The 20,618-nt window shown below is 48.1% G+C and overlaps 1 protein-coding gene across 3 annotated transcripts in view; it reads right to left on the bottom strand.

The window, feature by feature from the left end:
- Positions 1–20,618, bottom strand: part of SCN5A (sodium voltage-gated channel alpha subunit 5) — a 94,882-nt gene that overhangs the window by 4,185 nt on the left and 70,079 nt on the right. For all 3 annotated transcript variants that reach the window (XM_074312597.1, XM_074312598.1, XM_074312596.1), the window contains 8 exons: positions 19,794–19,948; positions 12,259–12,432; positions 8,459–8,581; positions 6,385–6,666; positions 3,914–3,967; positions 3,168–3,309; positions 2,408–2,508; positions 944–1,214 (listed from right to left, as the gene is read on the bottom strand). In XM_074312597.1, coding sequence (XP_074168698.1) covers positions 944–1,214; positions 2,408–2,508; positions 3,168–3,309; positions 3,914–3,967; positions 6,385–6,666; positions 8,459–8,581; positions 12,259–12,432; positions 19,794–19,948 — 1,302 coding nt within the window. The remainder of the gene's footprint in view (positions 1–943; positions 1,215–2,407; positions 2,509–3,167; positions 3,310–3,913; positions 3,968–6,384; positions 6,667–8,458; positions 8,582–12,258; positions 12,433–19,793; positions 19,949–20,618) is intronic.

The following is a 20,618-nucleotide window of genomic DNA, read 5'->3' as shown; positions in this document are numbered from 1 at the left end:
CGCCTGCTGCATCTCAGCCTCTCTGAGATGGTTCCTATCACCCTCCCAACTCTGCTAGCTTCTAGGGCTTTCCTAGCCCTGGGTCTCTATCGACTATTCTTTTAGAGTTTTAAGGAGCAGGGATGTTATTGGAGAAAGAGTGAAATTAACTTGCCTCGTATTGGCCTAAGTGACATTTCCAGACACCTCATATAATAATGATGTCACTGGCTAACATGTGTCCAGTGTTTACTGTCATTCAGGCACTGGGCCAAGCGCTTTATATCATCCATTAAGCCCTTCCAGTCACCCTAGGAGGTAAGCTGATACCATCATCCTCATTTTCCAGAAGAGGAAACTGGGAGGTGAGGTAACTTACCCAAGTTGCCACCTAGTCAGTGAGAAGCTGGGATTTGACTCAGACACTCTGGCTCCAAGTTGACCTGTTAACTACGTCTGTCTGTTACGGTCAAGCACCGGGACGAGTAAGGGTTCCGAGGTACATGCTGTACCTCCCAAAGCCTCTAAGACTGGCCCTCCATAGCTCCATTCCTGCTGCTGACATCCTGCATTCTCTAAAGCTTCTCTCTAGTCCCACTAGGCACGTTCTCACCCTCCCCACTGCCTGGGACCTTCCACAGTAGTTCCCGACCTTACTTGTAGATTCTAATCATCTGCCCATCACTGTGGCCAGAGTAGCCCCTGCCTCAGCCCCTGCATTTCCCTCAGAATTCACCAAAGGCAGGGGCTGTATATGGCAGAAAGATGAAAGTCAGTTATCCCAAGACAGAGTTCTGTGGGGGCAGTGTCAAGAGTTTGAGTGTGTGTGATGGGGGAGAGGTGAGAAATGCAGAGAGAAAAGAATGAAGGAGCCTAGTGTACTTGGCATTAAGTACAGACCCAGGGCTGGAGGAGAGACCGGGCCAGGGGAGGGCTTCTCTGTCCAGCCAACTTGTATACCCACCCACGATGGAGAGGATGACAACCACGAAGTCAAAAATGTTCCAGCTGTTGGTGAAGTAATAGTGGCGCAGGGCAGCCATCTTGATGATACACTCGCCCGTGAAGATGGCTACGAAGAGTAGGTTGATCTTGGCCAAGATGTTGACCTTCTCAGGGCTCTGGTCATCTGTCTCCACCATCATGGTCACCATATTCAAGCAGATGAGAAACATGATAGTGACATCGAAGGCCTGCTTGGTCACAATGTCGAATATGAAGCCTTGGTACTTGTTCTGAAAGGAGGGGCAGAAGATGCACTCAGCAGGGACAGCAGTAGATTAACAGGCCCCCTGTTGCTGCCTCTGGGACCAGATCACCAACCCTCCTCGTCCACCCTCTGGTGAGGCCAATGCCCCACTAGGCTGTCACTGTGACAGGAAGAAGTCAGGAGGCTGAAATAGCCTGGCTCTCCTGCTGAAATGCCCCCTGGGTTTCAAGGCCCAATCCTGAGGCTCCCTCTTTCTTGAGGCCTTCTCTGATGGATCTTCAGGAAGGGATTTCTCCTCTGAGTTTCCTTAGCACATTGCTCCTTGTCCTCTTTTTGTTCTCACTGTCTGAAGGCTCAAGGTCAAATTTGAAGTTTAGCTAGTAATTGTATCAGCTCTCAGGTTAATAAATTTTCTCCACTCTTTTTAAGGAATTGATTTTATTTATTCTGTTAACTATATTTGTATGTGTCTTTAATTGTAAGCCACCCCAGATTATTTTGGGGACGAGAGAGTCTAAATAAGTGAAAACATACACACACGCTTTCACATATAGTTATACACGCACACACACAACTAACCTAGAACAGAGAATGATGAACAGGAAGAATCAGATGAAACTGATGAATTAGATTTAAAAAACGGGGGCTGCCACTTACTAGCTAGGGATTTAGATTATGTCACCTAATTTCTTTGAGTTCTCCCCCGCCTACCTGCCTACCCCCCTGCCCCCGCTCCAATACACACACACACACACACACACTTTTTTAGAGAATGGCTTGATCAGGCAAGGGAGTCAGTCTGGCAGAGGACCCAGCACCCCTCTCGGCCCCACCCACTAGGGGACTCTATTGTTCAGGGGGTTGTAGGCATGGGAGTTGGGGCTGTGATGGCTGCCCTGCTCTCCATGAGGAAAGCCTGCATCCTTGCAGGGGACTAGGGGGGTTCACTCAGAGGCAGAAGGGTTCCTTTGGGAGGGGAGTGCCCCTGGTTGTCACAGCCTTCTTGTGCTTCCTCACTGTCTCCACGAGACTGAGACCTCAGTGTACGGTCAGACACCTGAGAATGCCCCTCCTTCCCTGGACTGGCCAAGGGCCCCAGGCTGGGTGGAAGGAACGTGAAGAGGCCCTGAGAGTAAGTCGTGTGGTGTGGGGGCTTCTCAGCTGCCCCCGCACCCAGCAGATTCTCTCTACTCTTGCCAAATTAGAAGCCTGGCTCACCAGGGGCCGGGGGATGGGCTTCTGGGGCTTCTTGGAGCCCAGCTTCTTCATGGCGTTGTAGTACTTCTTCTGCTCCTCCGTCATGAAGATGTCCTGGCCCCCTAAGTGCAGAGAGACAGGCACCAGACTCATTTTGGGGTTCTCAGAGGCTCCAGCATGGAGGGCACAGGGACCTTGCCTCCTTAATGAAGGTGCCAGGGTGGGCCTCTTTCTTGCTTCGTCTCCTGGTACATAAAGTATGTCCCTATCCTGCACCAGAGATTATTCCCCAAACCTTCTTTTGCAGAGTCCCTGTCCCTATTTACCTTGAGCTCTCTCTGGTTTTGTGACCTGAAAATGCTACTCCCACCCCCTACCTTCTCCCTTGCACAAAGCAGCCAGGCTGCAGGTTCTTCCTGACCACTTGGTTTGCCTGCAAACCAGTCATGGCCGCTGTGACAGAGTTCCGGGAAGACCCTGGCCTCTGCACAGGCTCCACCCACTGTCCCTGATCATGGCCCAGGTGAAGGATCCCCACCGTCACCCAGCTTCTCTAAGGAGACTCATCTCTCAGGTAGACTAAGGCAGGCATGGCTCCCTTGGTACACTCTGGTAGGCCTAGGCTTGCTACATCACGGGCGCACCCCTCTCCCACACGACTCCAGCAGGAGCAAGCAGAGGACCATCCCCAACAGAAAGCCCAAAGGGGGCCAGGAGCCAGAATGGCTCCTCAGTCCCCTGGCACCCAGCCCTGCCAGCCCAGGGCGAGCTTGCGCTCTACGTATCTTTTTCTTCTGTTGGTTGAAGTTGTCAATGATGACACCAATGAAAAGGTTCAGGGTGAAGAAAGACCCGAAAATGATGAACACGACGAAGTAGATGTACATGTAGAGGTTGTATTCCCACTGGGGCTGCTCTTCATACTAAAGGGGGAGAAATCAGACGAGGCATCAGACAGGCAGGAATGGGCGCGAGCTGCCAGGGGTGTCCTCTCTGGGGAAAAGGGTGTGTCCAGAGGAAGGTCATCAGCACAGGAGTGTGTGTACAGAGCAGGGCCAAGGAGGGGTGGGGGTGGCAGGTGAGGAGAGCAGGCATGCAGGGCTCAGGGCTGACACAGCGTCACTGCATGGATTCTGCCCCTGGGCCACTGGGAGGTTTGAGAACATGGGGCTTCTCAGTCTTCAACGAACTGTCAGTGTGATTGGGTGGGTGAGGCGCCAGGATAGAGAAGAAGCTTGATTTGAATCTCTGCGGCTTTTAGCCCTGGGGTAAGACTTTAAAGATTCAAATAAATTATGGTGAATTGAATCTGAAAGCTATTTGAGAATTTGGGGACTCCTTGGGAGATCACGCAACCTTGCCCGAGAGCCAGGCCTGGGCATTCCAGAGAGGCTCGACTCCAGGTTGACACAAGAGCTCAGGCCTTTATGGGGTGAGCTTTCAGATGCAGACATTGACTTCCCAGTGGCCAAGTGGTTGGGAGCCCCAGGTGCCTGATTTGGTGGGGTGGCCAGTGTGGTAACCTACCCCCCTGGAGTCCACGGCCGCATACATTATGTCCATCCAGCCTTTAAAGGTTGCCTGGAAGGAAGAGAGAAGAGTAAGAAAATCATTTAACTCTGTATTGATTGAGCTACTTACAGCCCCTGTCTGGACAGGTGAGGGCAGGAAGTAGCCTCTTGCAAGAAGCTAGCCCCCCACCCCTTCATCAGTGTCCAAAATGGCTGGGCAGTCAGGGAAAGGCCTTCTTGTTCAGCACTGGGAGTGGAGGAGGGCCTGCCGAGTGGACACCCTAAGTAGACCGCACAGTGGGGGACATGAGCTTTGTGATGTTGGCCGAGAGACTTGTGAGTGCTGAGGGAGATCTGCCTCTCAGATCTGCATTCATTTCAGATTCTAAAACAACAGCGATTCCTACAGCAGGGGTCATGGACAGTGAGGTGGGGCTTGGGCTCTCTGTGTTGGCTTAAGGTGGACCCCAGGGCTGACCTGGTCCCCTTCGTCATGCACCTCAGAGAACCTTGTGGCTTCTGCTCCACAGCCTTTCAGAGGAGTCCCTGAAGAATCCCAACCTTCCCTTGTACTTTTGCCAGCGGTGTGTGGGCAAATGGCAAACAAATGACTTTTCAAAAGAAAAAAAAAGCCCTAATTCTTGAGTTTGCCAATTTCCCTGTGTCATTCCTCCCACCACGGCTAATTTCAACTTGCCAGTGTGCTGTTACTGAACACAGACTCGGGAAGAGATAGATGCACAGGAGCGTAGCTTTATAGCATTTCCACTGTACAACAGATATAATAATCTCAAGAGCATAGATGATACTAACCGGTAATGATGAGTTTTCATATCATTTACTTAATTACAAGTTTATAAAATTTAATTTTTACTAATGCCCTGCAAAATATCTGAAAATGTAACCATTAGCTCTTGTGAGCCCACACAAGCACACTATGGTAAGGCACTACAGAGAGGGCACCTGAGATGGGGCCGGGGAGCTGGCTGCACTGGCAGCCCCGGGCTGGGCTGCTACCGTATTTCCCCGAAAATAAGACTGGATCTTATATTAATTTTTGCTCCAAAAGACGCATTAGGGTGTATTTTCAGGGGATGTCTTATTTTTTCATGTACAATCTATATTTATTCAAATACAGTCATGTCATCTTCTTCTGGAACATCGTCATAACGTACTAAATACGTCCATCTGGCTGACAATCTTAACCGGAGCTTATTTTCGGGGGAGGTCTTATTTTCTGGGAAACACGGTATGAAGAGATAGGCTTGGTGGTGAGATCCGACTGCCCAGTGGGTCTCACTTGTGTCCTGGGCAAAATCCAATCCCGCCCCGAGCCTCCTTTCAAGGGACAAGCTCGTCCACATAAATTCTCTATGTCTGAGAGTTTTTATGAGGCCAGCAGGGCAGAAGGGGAAACTGAGGCTGCCCCACAGAAGGCAAACTATTTCAGCTCTTTGTGAATGAGGCCCTCACCTGTCCAGAGAGGTCTGCAAATGCTTTGGAAACTGCTGGGCACCACCCAAGGTTACGAGATGCCCGTGACTGAATTCTTTCCAGGTATTACATGGTTCTGTCTGGAAAGACAGGCAGTTCTGTCTACGGAAAAAGGGTCTTTCCTTCCAAGTTATGATATCCAGAGGGACTGTCACATGACAGCAGGCTCTCTGGTTTTGGCTTTAATCCTGTTCTCCACAGGTATTTCAGGGGAGTCTTTGGAGAAAGCTACTATTGGGATTTAAGGGGTGGGTAGAGGCATGAGTGGACGTGCAGTAAGTTTTCAGATGGGGGTCCCACTGAGTTTTCCTCTGCTTTGAGCTCTAGAGACAGGTCGGTGTCTGGGCTTGAGATTGGGATAGAAGAAAAGCAAGGCGCAGCTCTATGCATTATGGTTCTGTTTGCATTTTTGCTGTCAAGGCTATCTGTAGGTTATTTTTATGGCATGTGTTATAATTACTGAAGCCATCGTCCTCACAAATCAATGAAAACTTGGGAAAGATGGACTAGGGCCACATGTGTTTAAACATCACACATCTTACACATCAGAGATGGAAGTAAATATATTATTTTAAACAATGCAGGAGCTATCACTACCTTTTGTAACAGAGGGGTGGCCAGAGTCATAATTTTGCTAATACTTCCATCCTTAGGAATCTGTGGCCTTTCATTTTTAACCTGTGCCATCACACGACCAAACTGATAGCAGGAGGAGGTCAACTTGACTACTGGCTGGGGAGTTGGTTCTGCTGCAGTGCTAAGCCCATGCCTGCACCTTGGAGAATGTGACATCTGCTCTAGAATGGAAGATTTGGGGGCTTCCCAAGGAGCCAAGAAGTCTCTGGAGAACCCCGAGCCTTCTTTGGGCAATGTGACCCTATTGTGAAGAACCAGAGTGGCCCTACTGGCCCCCTCTTGCCCGTACCATGGATGAAGATGCCTGTTGCTGGACAATTAGTGGGAGGAAGGAAGTTGCTCTTCCCCGAGACTTACCACCTGCAGAAGGGCCAGGTATCCGGCCCCCACGTTGTCAAAGTTGACTTTCACCTTGGTCCAGTACAATTCTCCAGTCACGTTGAAAGACTCACAGTCGCTCTTGTTGTTCACGATGGTGTAGTCCAAAGGCAGGTCCCCCTCAGTCTGGTTGATGCACCTGCCAAACTTCCCCGCGAAGAGGTTCACGCCCATGATGCTGAAGATGAGCCAGAAGATGAGGCAGACGAGGAGGACGTTCATGATGGAAGGGATGGCGCCCACCAAGGCATTGACCACAACCTCAAGTGGGCAGAGAAGAGACTCAGTGCCCAGGGGCGCGCAGAGCATATGCCCTTTTCAGGGTCCCCGCCCACCTACTGAACTCCCTGTGGGCCCCCGGGGGGAGGGGTGTGGAACACTTCTTGTCTCCAAGGAAGGGCAGGCAACCCATGGCTGGAAGCCCTGGTGAAGAGTGAGAGTGAGAGAACACACACATCTTTCTCTTTGCACCCTAAAGTCTGACGCAACTCCAGAACACCTGCCTTTCTCTTCCTGGCCTTGCCTGAATCCATGACCTTCAAACTTAATTTTTAACAGGCTCTCTGTCATTGAGTATGCCGGAGAATGATGGAAAGGGGCCTCTGAGGATATATTCTCTGACCTCAGCTTTCAGATTATATTGAGGTTGCTGTTACCGGTTGGGGGCGTTCTCCCTTAAAGTGTGTCCAGGGACCTCTGTGTGGTATGTCTGCAGGGTGTCTGACAATTCTCCAGTGCCGCGATGGGAGCAGGGCTGGGAGGGCAGGTGGTGTGAGGGCTCCCTGTGTCTCCGCCCTCCCCAGGGAGTGGCCCTCTGAGCCCCATGGAGACACTGCCTCATGCTCTTTATCTAAACTCAGTCCCCAGGAGAGGCTTTCTGGGCAAAGGCATATGAGGTGCCCTACTCCACTCACCAAGTCCCCAGGTGTCATGCTTGCCAAACAGGCTGGAAGTGAAACTGGTGTGGGGCTGTGTGGTGGGTATGGGGCCAAGATGGGTAATGCTGACACACACGAGCAAGAGGAGGTCCCTGGTTTCCTGGCAGACATGGTGAACCCGAGAACAAGGTGGGAAACCCAACTCTCAGGTTTGCTCTCGGCCAGCTCGGTGGCCGACAGCCACAGCAGAGGCATTCCTGGCAACTAGCATGTCACCCACGTCCCTCTGGAATCAAATGTCCTTGCTCCCAAAGAGACGTTTAACTTAGGTCGGATTATTCCCTTGTGAGTAAGCGATTTATTTCACTATGAATCCGGGGTGTGGGCAAAGTTCAGAACCATTAACCAAATGGTGGCCATGTGATGGTGCCTCCTGGGTCAGTGAGACACACGCAGATGTATCTGCCGAAGCCACAACAGACTGTGCACATTTTGTAAACAAAAGTGTACACACACACACACACACACACACACACACATACACACGTTTGTTTTCTGCTATATTATAGGTAGTGCTTTTTCTTAGTGGGCTTTTACATTTGCCTTCTACGTGCATATTCTTTGGTAAAACTTGGTGACTTGAAAGATGCATACATCTCTACACTTAGAAAATAGTGCAAAAGAGTTTACTAAGCGCAAATGCAAACGGACATCTGTTGGTGAGAATACAGGTGCTCCTTTCTGCTTCCTTCACCCTCAGTATTACAGCCCTGCTGCCCATCACAGAGGGAAGGTGTCCTGTGTCTGCCAGGAGGCAGGGGATGCAGGCGGGCACGCAGAGTGGGGGCCCACACAGAGATGAGGCCCCACCGGAGAGCAGAAGCCAGGGGCTGCAGAGCCAGTGGGGCGGGGCTGCAGGCAAGACACCTGTGCCCCAGGGCTTTGCTTCCTCTCCTTTGTCCAGTGAGGCTGCAGGTGGCAGGCCTGGGGGAAGGTTCTCACAGCTCTCCACACTCTGGGTGCCCCCAAGCCCAGTGGTGCCTCCCCCATGTTCCTACTAAGTCAGGGGCCATGGTCCCAGCTTCAAGCTGGACTGCTTGGTCAGCAATGAGCCCGAGGGCCCCTCAGTGGACCCACCTCCCACTGCCTGGCTGGAAGGCAACCATCCCTCTTACCCTCATGCCCTCAAATCGTGACAGGGCTCGTAGGGGTCGGAGCGCACGCAACGTCCTCAGCGACTTGATGGGGCCCATCTCAGCAAAGCCCAGGGTGGTGGCCACCAGGCTGATCAGTGAGACCTGCGGGAGGCAAAGTGGGGGTGCGGGGATAGCTCAGAGACAAGTGGAAAGGCTCTGGCCCACCTGAAAGGGGTCTGGGTGTGAGAGCCAGCAGGCCTTCCTGTATCCAGGCTTTATTATTCCCAGCTGGACTGTCTTCACAGGCATGGGGAGGCATCCTGGGACCCAAGAGGCTGGCTGGTGGGGGAGCCCAAGTACATTCTGCCTTTCAGACCTGTGCTGACAGCCCCCAAAGCTGCCTGATGGTATGGAGGAGCAGGGACACAAAGCCTGGGCTTTTGGTCCCCATGTGTTTTCCTTTAAGTCAAATTCTTGACCTGCCTCTTCCTTCCCCCAAAGACGCTTCTTTGGGGGAAGGAAGGACCGTCCTGGGTTGGGTATGAGCAGACAGACTATCTTGGGGTATTTCCCCAAAGCTGGACTATGCAACATTCTGACATCTTCAGAGAAGGGAGGCCCAGGTGGAGATTCTGGGGCCATGGGAGCCTCAGCTCTGTCCTCCCTCTGCTCTGCCCCCCAACCATGGCATTTCTGCCCCAGGGGTGTTATCCGTCTAAAGCTCCATGGGCACCCCGTCCCTCTTACTTCAGTGCTGGCCTGGCATCACAGGTTGGAGATGGCCTCCTGCCTGACTTCGCCTGCAATCACCATTAATAGCACCTTGGCACTCAGGGCAGCCTGGGGCGGTGAGAGCGGTGGGCAGGGCCTGATGCCCACAGCTTCCTCCCAAGCTTGGAAGCACTGGGTGGGAGCAGGCTGGGCAGAGGGGCTGGGAGGAGGAAGATTCTAGGACCGGTTTCTGTGCTACCCCCACTCCCCACTCGAGGATGCCAGGCTGTGGGTCCCCATTCCTGGAGAGGCAGGGGAGAATCTCTCAGGGACCGCCTCCTGAGGGCAAGGCTCCAGGGGCTAGTCTGCCTGCCTCCTTCCGGCAGACCACCCCTGCCCTCTGTTCTTTCCAAAGCTTGTCCTATCTGCCCCACCCATCGTCCCCCCATCTCGGATGATGGCAACTCCATCCTTCCAGCTGCTCAGGCCACAAGCCTTGGCGTCATCCCTGCCTCCTCTCTATCTCTCACACCCTCCATCTAACCCATCAGGATTTCCTGTTGGCTCTGTCTTCAAATACAGCAGAAGTTCAGCTATTTCTCACGACTTCCACTGCCACCATCCTGGCCAGGTCACCATCATCTCCCCCCTGGATTACTGCCATGGCGTTCCAATTCTTCTCCCTGCTTCCAGCCCCCTCCCTGCCCCCCCCAGCCACCACACAGAGTCACTTCATGTCACTCTTCTATTCAAAGCCCTGCAATGTCTCCCCATTTCATTCTAAATAAAAGCCCCTGTTTTCCAAAGGCTGCTCCCCTTCTGCCCCATGCATCTGGCCTCTCATCTCTTGTACTTGCCTTTCCTACTTACTCCACAGTAGCTCAAGTGTGCCAGGCACTCACTGACCACAGGACCTTGGCACTGCCATTCCAACCTCTGCTTGGAATGTTCTGCAGCTGTCTGCCTGGCTCATGCCTTCAATTCTGCTCAGATGTTGCCTCAGTGGGCCCACCCTGGTCAGCCTAGTTAAAGTTACGATCTATACCTCCCCCTCCCGCTGTGTCTGGGCCCTGCTAACCCCTTCTCTATTTCCTTTTTCTTCATGGTACACATCACCTTCTGCCATGATATAAAATTGGCTTACTTAGTAACTCGCCTTCCTCCATGCGGGCAGGTTGTCTGTTTTGCTCCCTGAGAACCCCAGTGCCTGCAATAGCGCTTCCACATAGATACTCAGTAGTGTTTATTGAAAACATGAATGATTTGATCCTGGAAACATCATTCTCCAGACCCTGAGGCCTGGAGGTGTGGGGATGGGGGCAGCATGGCCAGTGCCAGGAAAGCTGGATTCCAGCATCCACTTCCTTCTGCTTCACCTTGGGCAAGGCCCTCTCTGCTGTGAGCCTCGGTTTCCTGCTCCACAGGCTAACTGTCCAATCTTGGGACAGGGCAGGAAGCAATGACAGCCCCCTTTGCCTGGCCTCAGCTGTGTTCCCCAAAGTGGCAGGTGGTGGGGTGTAGGTGGGCTTCCCCAGAATTCTTTGCAGACTCCCTCCAGCCTGCCCTGGGGCCTCGCTACCCAAGACGCTGCAGGATGAGCTGGGTGAGGGGAGCCTCCAGGAGGAGCTGCCAGGGCCCCCGACCCTCCTAAGCCCCTTGGCGGGGGCCTCAGTGGTCCTCTCCTCCCTCTCCTGTAGGCGCTGAGGGCTCCAGGCTGGAAGGGCACTTAGAGCCCCCTCCTTCCCTCTCTGCCCCCTAGCAGCCCTCACCCCAGCATTAGCATCCTCGTCAGCCACTTGGGGTGATAGAAAGTGGCCTGGACTGGAGGTCCAATGACCTGGACTTGTGTCTCCATGCACACTCTCACCCAAGGAGCCCCTCCTTTCACCTCCTGCCCAGCCTGGACCCTCGCCAGGCGGACTGGGGACTGAGTCCCTCCCTTTGGTTTCTGAGTGGGCTGTGGGGACAGAGCACAGGTCTGAACCTCTTCTGCAACCACAGGAAGGACAGCCCCTGATGGTGAGCAGAACCTAAGGCCAAGCCCAGAAGCCGTGGGTGCCTTCCGGAACGCTTTTCCTAGTCTGCAGATCCTGACCTACCTTTTGTTCTGTGGGACCCACCACAACTGGATCATGAGCCCTAACCTGAGCCCTCTGCCTTTGCCGGGCTCCCTCTGCCCTTAGGGAGCACAGATCCAAGGCTGCTCCATACCCCAGTCTCATTTTTTGACCTCTGGCCACTCTCCCACTTGACTGTGCTCAGGAACCCCAGTGGACCCTGCACTCACCCTGCTCGTCCTGGGGCCTGGGTAGCTGTGGGGCAGGGGCCCCCATTCCATCTGCCAACTGGGTGCTCAGAAGATGTGCCAACCTCCTGCCCCAGGCCCTCCCTGGACACAGCCTGGGCAGGCAAGCCCTGCCAGCTACCCAATTGTTCAGGACAACCACCCAGAACCCCTCAGCCAGTGTTCATGGCTTTCTTCCTTCTCGCAGGTGACTCCACCCTCCCTCTCTCCCTTCAGGAAGCTTTCTCCTGCCTGCCAGCACTTCTTCACCAACCCTGTCCCCTCTGGCCTTGGCTCACTCTGTCACCTGTGCAGACAGCCGCCTCCTGTGTGTGTGCAGAGGCTCTTAACCAGCCATATGTTCAGTGGGCCTGACAGACATTTCACAACTTGCTGTGGTCACTGCTACAATATAGGCTTGCCCACCCCCTGACTGCTGGCCATTTGGAGAGGGTAAGCCCCACACCCCTGCCTGGACTGCTCTTTACCCTTTCCCGTGGTGAGTCTCGTCTCCTCCAGAAGCCTGGGGACTCCTGAGGACCAGGCCTAGGTTTTCCCCTGCTCCTCTGTCTCCCCAAATTGGGGGTTCTGGTGGCAGGGCCCCGGTCTCCTATTCCTCATTTCTTCCAGACTGGGGACCCTAAGGGTAGGGCCTGGGGCTGTCCTCTGTGACCCCAGACGCTAGCCCCCTTCCTCTCTGCCTGTCCCACCGCACAGCCCGGTGCCTCCACGTGCTGACTCCCACCAGCCCTGTCCTTCTGTCCCTGCGTCCGTCTGCCTCGGCTTCTGCTCACACTGGCAATGGGTCTCCCCCTCCTCTCCTCCCTTCGGGCGCCACACTCACGTCCACGATGAGGAAGTCGAGCCAGCACCAGGCGTTGGTGAAGTACTTCTTGAAGCCGTAGGCCACCCACTTGAGCAGCATCTCCAGCACGAAGACGTAGGTGAACATCTTGTCGGCGTACTCGAGCACAACCTTGATGGCCTTCCGCTCCTCCAAGTAGATGTCCTCGAAGGCCTGCAGATCAGGCGGGACAAAGCGGACATGATGTCCTGATCATCACCAATCCCACCCTGCAGGGGGCATCACCTCTGGCAGGAACTGCCGCCCAGGAGGGCGGGGAGCGGGGAAGAGACGCACAGTGTGGGGCCTCCTCCGCGGTCAGCAGCAGACCACATCGGCAGGCTCTCCAAAGAGCGTGTGAACCATGAAGTGACCTGACGTGGAGTGTGGACAGTAAGGCAGAACGTGTAGTGAGTACACTTCTTCCTTTGCCTTAAAGAGCAAGTCTCAGTTTTGGGCCAGTGCATGTTAAAGACCTTTCTAGAACTTGCTGATCTCCCGTTTTAACAAGGAGAGAGGTGTGCAGACTCAGCTCACCACCTTCTGCTGCAAACAACATAACTCTTTTTTTGTGTGTTCACGCTATTGACTTTATGTAGTTACCTACTTTTCATAGGCAACAATATTGGTTTCCAATGATAACAATCATTAAAAGTTTCCCTTTACAATAAATTTATTTAACCAAACAAGAACAATGAGTGTTGATCTAAAGCAAAATTTTAAATAAAGGGTAGTAAAGGCCGTTTGTAGGTGGGAAGTTCAGAAAACACAGGACTAGATAAAGCCAGACCTCCTGCAATCCTCCAAATCTAGGAGTCCAAGTTTCTAAAATACTAGACGTTGTCTTTCTCTTCCTCTTCATTTCGGCCTCAACCCAAATTCAGAAGCCAACAGAGAAACCGGGATGGCTCCCAGCTGCCCTTTTCCACCTCCAGCCTTCTGATTTGTACCTGCTCCTCTCGAGTTACTGTTCCCTGTCCGGAGTGTGCTCTGAGGCTCCCTGTCTAGGCAACGGAACGCGTCACTGAGGGCCCTGGGGAGCTGCCTCCACCTGCCGCTCTGGTGGGGCCTCTGTGAGCCGCAGTGATCCAGGCGGCTAGCGCTGTCAGCAGTGCCGAGGACGCACCGCCAAGGCGTCCTTGTGGGTAAACTGGGCAGTGAACATGGGACAACAGGGTAATTCAGGTCCTCAAAGGGACTTTGGCAGTTGTTCAAGATACAAAGTAGGTGTATTTTCTTAAATTACAAAAATGTGTGCTCCTTATTAAAAAACTAAACGATACAGAAATTACGAAAAAGAGAATAGTCACCTCCAATTTCATGACACTGGAGTAACCATTGCCCACATTTAGGTGCACATTCTCAACACTCACTGTGTTGGGTGTATGTGAACTCACAATTCTATGATATATTCAATATTTTGCTTTGAAATTTATTTTTCCACTAAGCAATCTTTTCTGAACATTTATCTACTCACTAATGTGAGTACATACAATATCATTCTTTTAAAGGCTGCATAATATTTCACTATATACTATTGTTTATTTGGCCAATAAACCTATTAATGAACATTTCTGTTGCTTCCAGTTTATCCCTAGTAGAAACAACACTGCAATGAACAGTGCGTCTGATTATCTGTTAATGAATTCCTAGAATTGGGGTACCAGGTCAAAGGTGGACTTTTGGTACAGATTAGGAACAGGACCTCCAGAAGAGGACACCAGTTTGACACTCCCTCCACAGTGCATGAAGGTGACTCTTTCCCCACCATTCCACTCACACTGGTGGTGTTTCTTTTTTGTCACTTTCCCAGCCTAATGAACAAAAGTTGTATGTTGTTATGTTTTTATTTATTACTAGTGATGTTGACATCCTTTCCTTGGATTTTTGCAGTGTTCCCTTTGTGAATTACCTGTTTATTTCCTTTGCCTATTTTTTTTTTTTTTTACACTTGAGTGTCTGGTTTATTTGGGGACATTAACTCTTTATTTGATACACTTTATCCTAGTTGTGTGCCTTTAAATCTTGTTTACTTTTGTTTGCCATACTGAAGTTCTACATTTCATTTTCACTTATTATATAATTTAATATAATTATATCATTTATTATGATTTTTCATTTAGTAAAACCTTGTTTATTCCAAGGCTAGAAAAAAAATAACTCTTCTTTCCTTTTTATTTTTTTAACTTTCTGGTTTCATTGCTTTATATTATAATTTTTAAAAATGTAATATATTTTGGTAGGCAGCAAATACCCATTTTAATATTTTTTTCAGAGTGACTTGTCAACTGTCTCAACACTTTATTAAAAAAATCCACAGATTAGAAGTCAACTTTATCATATACTATGTTTGTATACTTACTTAAGTCTATTTCAGACCTCTCTATGTGGTTCTACTTCTCTGTCTTTTCCTGAATTGGTATTATATGAATTTTCCTGGCCTTTTTAGTAATTTTCAAGATAAACTTTAGCAATGTCTTGTCAAATTCCCTCAAAGATATTGTTAAAATTTATTGCTATTGCATTGAATTTATTACCTGTTTTAGGGACCAATACAGTCTTCCTGCCCAAGACCTGCATTGAATTTATTACCTGTTTTAGGGACCAATACAGTCTTCCTGCCCAAGACCTGCCCAAGATATTTAAAGTATTTTTATCTATCTGTTTGTCTTCTTTTACAGTCCTTAGCAAAGGTTTATAGTTTCCTTCATGTACCTCTTAAACATTTCATGTTATAATTATTCCCAGTTACTTTATGTTTACAATGCCTGGCATATAAGGAATATTCAAGAAATGTTACTTGTGATTAAAAGGTTTCTGTTGGTATAAAACAACAACAGTAACAATTCTTTGTGTATATATTTTATAACTGGTCATGCAATGCTTTCAATATGTTTAAAAATTTTTCTAGGCAATCATCATAATTAATGATACATTTCTATTACTTTTAACTCTTGTTTTATACTTGACTATGCTAACTTCAGTTCTTCTATTTTCCAATTTTTATACTGTGTTCAGTTTTCTTCATTAATTGCACTGGCTAGTACTTCAAGATTTTATTAAGTAATGGATAGCAGCAAAAAGTAGTTAAATCTTCCTTTTTCTTATTTCTGACTTTAATGAACATGTTTCAAGTGCTTTACTACTAATGATGATGATAGAAATTAATCTGAGAGTAAATTTTTCACTAAATTAAGGAAATATATTTTATTTCTATTCTCACCAAAGTTTTAAAAATTGTCTATTCATATGTATGGAGTATGAAAACTGGTCTATAGTTTTCCTTTTAGGATACTTAAGGTTTTAAAAATCAGCATTATTTATTTAGCTTTCATAAAAAGAATTTGTAGACTTTGCATCTTTTTTCATACACTAGAATATTTTAAATAGGACTGGGATTATTTTCTTCCTTGAGTATATTAAATAATACACCCCTGGAGATGTAAGAGATTAGACTAGCTAGTGTTCTATCTTTTTTTTTTTTAATTTTTCAAGGAATCTGCTTTGGAATGTTATCCGTTTTCCTATTTATTTTCTAATTCATTAATATTAATTACTTCCTTTGCTTTCCTTAAGATTATTTTGTTGTTATATTTCTACTTTCTTGAGTTAAATAATTAATTTATGTTCTTTCTATTTAATAATAAAAATGTGTAAGTCTATGAATTTTACTTTTGTTACAGCTTTGCCTATATCCCACATGCAATATTCTCAATATTGTTACTTATCTAGTTCCCCTCCCCCATCACAGTTTTTTTCTCTACCTCTGTTTTTCATTTCTTCTTTTTCTAGATTTCAGGTGGAAAGAACTGGTTGAATCATAATCTTTTTTTAAAGGTTTTTCAGAGCTTTTTAATGAAAAATTCAGAGGAGTGGAAAAGGAAGTTCGTGTTCTTTTACTGTTTGAGATAAAAAAATGTAAATGGACATATCAAGACAATGAGTTCTCTTCAAGTACAAGTGACTGTTGACACTTTGCAGACACTGAGCCACTTAAAAAATATACTCAAGGTATTAAATTAAAATTTCCATGTGAATTATTTCTTCTTACCTCTTCAGCATGAAGTTGACCTTTTTAAAAGAAGACTTTCAATATGAATTGGTTGTACTTTGGAATTGAAACTGATTTACACCAATTTTTCAGCTGATGAATTTTTACATGAATGGCTTTTTTATGAGAACGATTATTACATGGGTAAGAAATAATTTCAAGCTTTTTCACTGTATTAGAATAATTTAAATAACTCAGACTAATTTAAAACTTATATTGATATAGCTCAGAATATATTATTTTTCAAGCTTGGCTGAGAGACAATTCAAAAACACATCAGGGATAAAAATACCGATTATTATATTTATCCCTATTGAGGTATTAGCTCTGTGAGTGAGCTGATGCTGGCCCAGCCAAGCCCGGATCTCCTGATCCCTGAGATGTGCTGGACCTGTTGTACTCAGTCCAAACGAGAGGGCGTGAACACCAGCCAAGGCAGCATGACTCGCCCTGCATCCAAAATGGATGCTCACGTAGTGGCTAGCAGCTGTATTTTGTTAAATAATTTTCCTTGGGGAATATTTGCCCCTTTGCTCTCCAGTCTTCGAACTGAATTTGGATCCTTAATATATACAGAGGGCGCCAAAAAAATGCATACACATTTTAAGAAAAGAAAAACTATTAAAATTGTAATGCTCAATATATACCGATAACAAAAGATGAATACAAGTCATTTTTGATTTCTGCAACTACAAGAGGTGCTCAAAGTGGTTACCAACAGCATCCAGACACTTCTGATTATGGCGAACTACTGCTTGAGCAACGTTGACCAATGTGTCCACCTGTATACATTTTTTTTGGCACCCCTGGTATTTTTTTTTATTTAAGAAAATTAAATTTTTTTCAGTTACAGTTGATATTCAATATTATTTTATATTAGTTTCAGGTGTACCGCATAGTGGTTAGACATTTATATAATTTACAAAGTGATGAATCATAATCTTTGATTAACAGCACACTGTCATCTTTGGTCCATGAATATAGTTTCTCTATTTATTTGCTTACTTATTAGTATAATGAACACCCATGAACCTACCACCAAACTACTTTCTGTTTGATCCAAGATTTGTTTAAGAATGACTTTTACATTTCCAAGGGTTTGTTTTTAATCTATTTTTTATCTATCTGGCAGTTTTCTACCTGCAAAACAGGCTTAATAGTACCTAACTCATAGGGCTATTGTGAGAATAAAATGAACTAACGTTTGTAAAATGTTTACAACAGGGTCTGGCACATAGTGAATGCTATTTAAGTGTTAGCTATTATTTTCGTTATTATTAGGTTAGATCAAATTTATCTAAATATATATGTGTATATATATATGTATATATATATTTAGATTTCTCATTCTCTTGGTCTTTCTGCTTGATTTGTCAAGAACTAATAAAAGTGTGGTAAAATCTCTCTGTACTATTGCCCTATTGCCACTGTTTTTCCAATGATTTTTGCTTTATATAAGTGTTATGCAATCCCAAGCAAATATATTTATAATAGTTACATTTTTATTGTAGGTTGGACCCTCTTTGTTTTATCTCATGCTTTTTACCTTGAACTCAACCTTGTTTAATATTAACAAAAACACTCTAATTTTTGTTGTCATTGTTTGCATTTGCCTGATATATCTCATTCTTTCACTTTTAATATTTCTGAGTCACTTTGTTTTAGGTTTGTCAGTTGAGAGCACATAACTGAAGTTTTTCTTTAAAAAATCTATTCAGAGTCCTTTTCTTTTAAAAGATAAATTTTATCCAGTTAAATTTATTATTAAAACACACGTTTGATCTTGCCTCTGCCACATTATTTTCTGTTTCCTGATTTAATACTTTCTTTTTGCTTATTTTACTCCTATCTTTTGCTGTCAGATCTCTATTTTCTTAAAGGAATTTTTTCCTTCGGCAATTTGGAAGGGATCTATAGTCTGCTTTCTGTTAAACAAGTTTATAACTTTAAATAACACACTCAGACTTCTTTTTCTCAATATATCATTGACGCGTTTTTTTTTTTTTTTTTTTTTTTTTAACAGTGCTTGGCTGTCTACCCTGATTAGATTCACCATTCGCTTGCCAAAACTCCTCCTCACTTATGCCAGGCTGAGCTTTTCCTCCACAGCCCAGACTAAATGGCTCTGGCTGCCCTTGTTTGTGGTTGTTTAAAAACAAAACTTGTTAACATATTGTTAAATCATCCTTCTCTGAAGCCTACAGAAATTTTGCTCCAGCTGCCAATGGTAAAACAGCACATGCAGCTTGCCAGTCATGGCTCTGGGCCCACTCTGTACCAGGGGTGAGGCAGGGTGGGAGGCCCAGAGGTTTAGAAAGGACAGCCACAGTGCCTCCCCACGGCCTGCCCCCACAGGAGGCAGCATACACAGGAAGCACCTATACAGTCTCGGGTCAACGTGGCCCTCTCCCATTCTGGAGTCCAAAGCTTCTCTGTCAGTTGCTCTCACCTCAACAATAGCAGGCGCTTGCTCCCCCTGGGCCAGAAAAGTTTGTTTCATCTGGCTTTTTGATCACCCCTCTACCTGCTCACCAGCACCTTCCAGAACCCTCTCCAGGGCTGTTCTATCTCCTCCTAGAAACACTCTGAGAGATCAGAGCATGATGCTTGGGAGCCAGATGGGGCATCCCTGGAAGGCCTCACTGTTCCTCCTGGCCTCAACAAACCTCCCTGTGCGCTACAATCTAGTTCCCCCTGCTTCCTCCAGGGAGTCGTCCTGATTGCTCCAGTTCCCCCTGACCTCCCATCACCCTGACTCTTCTACTCTATTCTTGCTCAATTCTCTTTTGTGCTGATCTCTGACTATCTCAAACCTGCTGAATCTGGCTTCCCCAACTAGACTGGGAGCCCCTGATGCCAGGGCAGGGGTCTCCTCCTGTTGCTCCCCATGGCTCACGGGACTAGATTCAAGGAGAGCTTAAAAAAGACCTACTAAACAAATGGACGGTCAAGACAGGGCTCTGAAATCTGGGTTCAAATGCTGCATCTGTTGCTTGTGAGTGGTGGGGCTGTGGGCAAGTTACTTAATGTTTCTACAAAGGGTAGTTGTGGGATGAAATGTGATCATGTGTGAACTGCAGAGCTTGGCCTGTAGCCCTTGAAGACTGCACCATAGTATCAGCCAGCATTGGGAATTGCACGGGAATCGGGAGTGCCTGAGGCTGTGAGCAGGGGGCGTGTCAGCAGAGCGCGGTGTGGGAGACTGGTGACCTGCGACCTATGCCAGCTGTGCACTGTGATCTGAGGCAAATCATTTCCCTTTCACGGAACAAGGGGGGCCTTCACAGATGACCTCTGTGAGCCCTTCTCGCTCTGACCTCTGTATGTGCTATGGATGTTGAGAGTTTGTGAGTTGATTCCTGATCGGGGCCCTGGGGGAGCACACTTTCAGCAGAGGCTCTGCCCCAGTTTCTGACCTGGCTTTCCAGCTGGAGACTCCCTCTTCCACCCCTCCCTGCCCAGCCCTGCATCCCCAGGACGGTACCAGTGCTCCGCTGCTGAGCAGAATCATGAAGATGATGAAGCTCTCAAACCAGCTGTGCTCCACGATGCGGTAGCAGGTCTTGCGCAGCCTCCACCAGACCTTCCCTGGGGACTGTGTGATGTCCACGGCGCAGCAAGGACAGCGCCGGACACAGCCTATGGGGAAGGGAGAGGGGTCAGGCCCCGCCCAGGGCCGGACACAGCCTATGGGGAAGGGAGAGGGGTCAGACCCCGCCCAGGCCATGCAAATGCCCACGTCTGATGGCAGAAGGTCGGATGGTTGAAGGAATGACTAACTGAAAGAGATTAAAACGATGGGGTGATGAACAGCGCAACATGGTAGGTGGGGCTGTGGGTGTCGGGGAGCTGTCCGCAGGGGCCCACACTCAGCAGGCACTCCGTGGAGAGGACAGATGGATTGGGCTCCCAAAGAGTGGATCAAGGGCCTGGCAGGTGTGTGCAGGGGCAAGGCTAGGCTTGGATGGGCTCCATTCTGTTCTCTGCTCATCTGGGAAACCCTCCCCCTGCAGGAATGTTCCAGAATTCCCTGTGGTGCTCTGTGCCTGGGCCTTCTCCATTTTTGCAGTTTCTGGGCCTTGGGAAGGGTGGAGCCCTCACTGAGAGCCCCAAGTGATGTGCCACATGGAGGGCAATCCCTCATTTCATCCACAGGTGCCTTCTAAATATACCACCAGTTCATAAAAGCTACAGGTGCCAGTCACCAACATGGCCACATGTCACACCCATCTTGAGTGTTTACAGAGGGCCGCCTATATGCCAGGCACTGTACCAGCACCTGAAGGGAAGGTGTGAATTAGACCCAGTC

This window comes from Rhinolophus sinicus, linkage group LG10 (genome assembly GCF_036562045.2).
Source record: "Rhinolophus sinicus isolate RSC01 linkage group LG10, ASM3656204v1, whole genome shotgun sequence".
Classification (NCBI taxonomy): Eukaryota; Metazoa; Chordata; class Mammalia; order Chiroptera; family Rhinolophidae; genus Rhinolophus; species Rhinolophus sinicus.
This window is presented reverse-complemented; position numbering and strand designations above follow the sequence as displayed.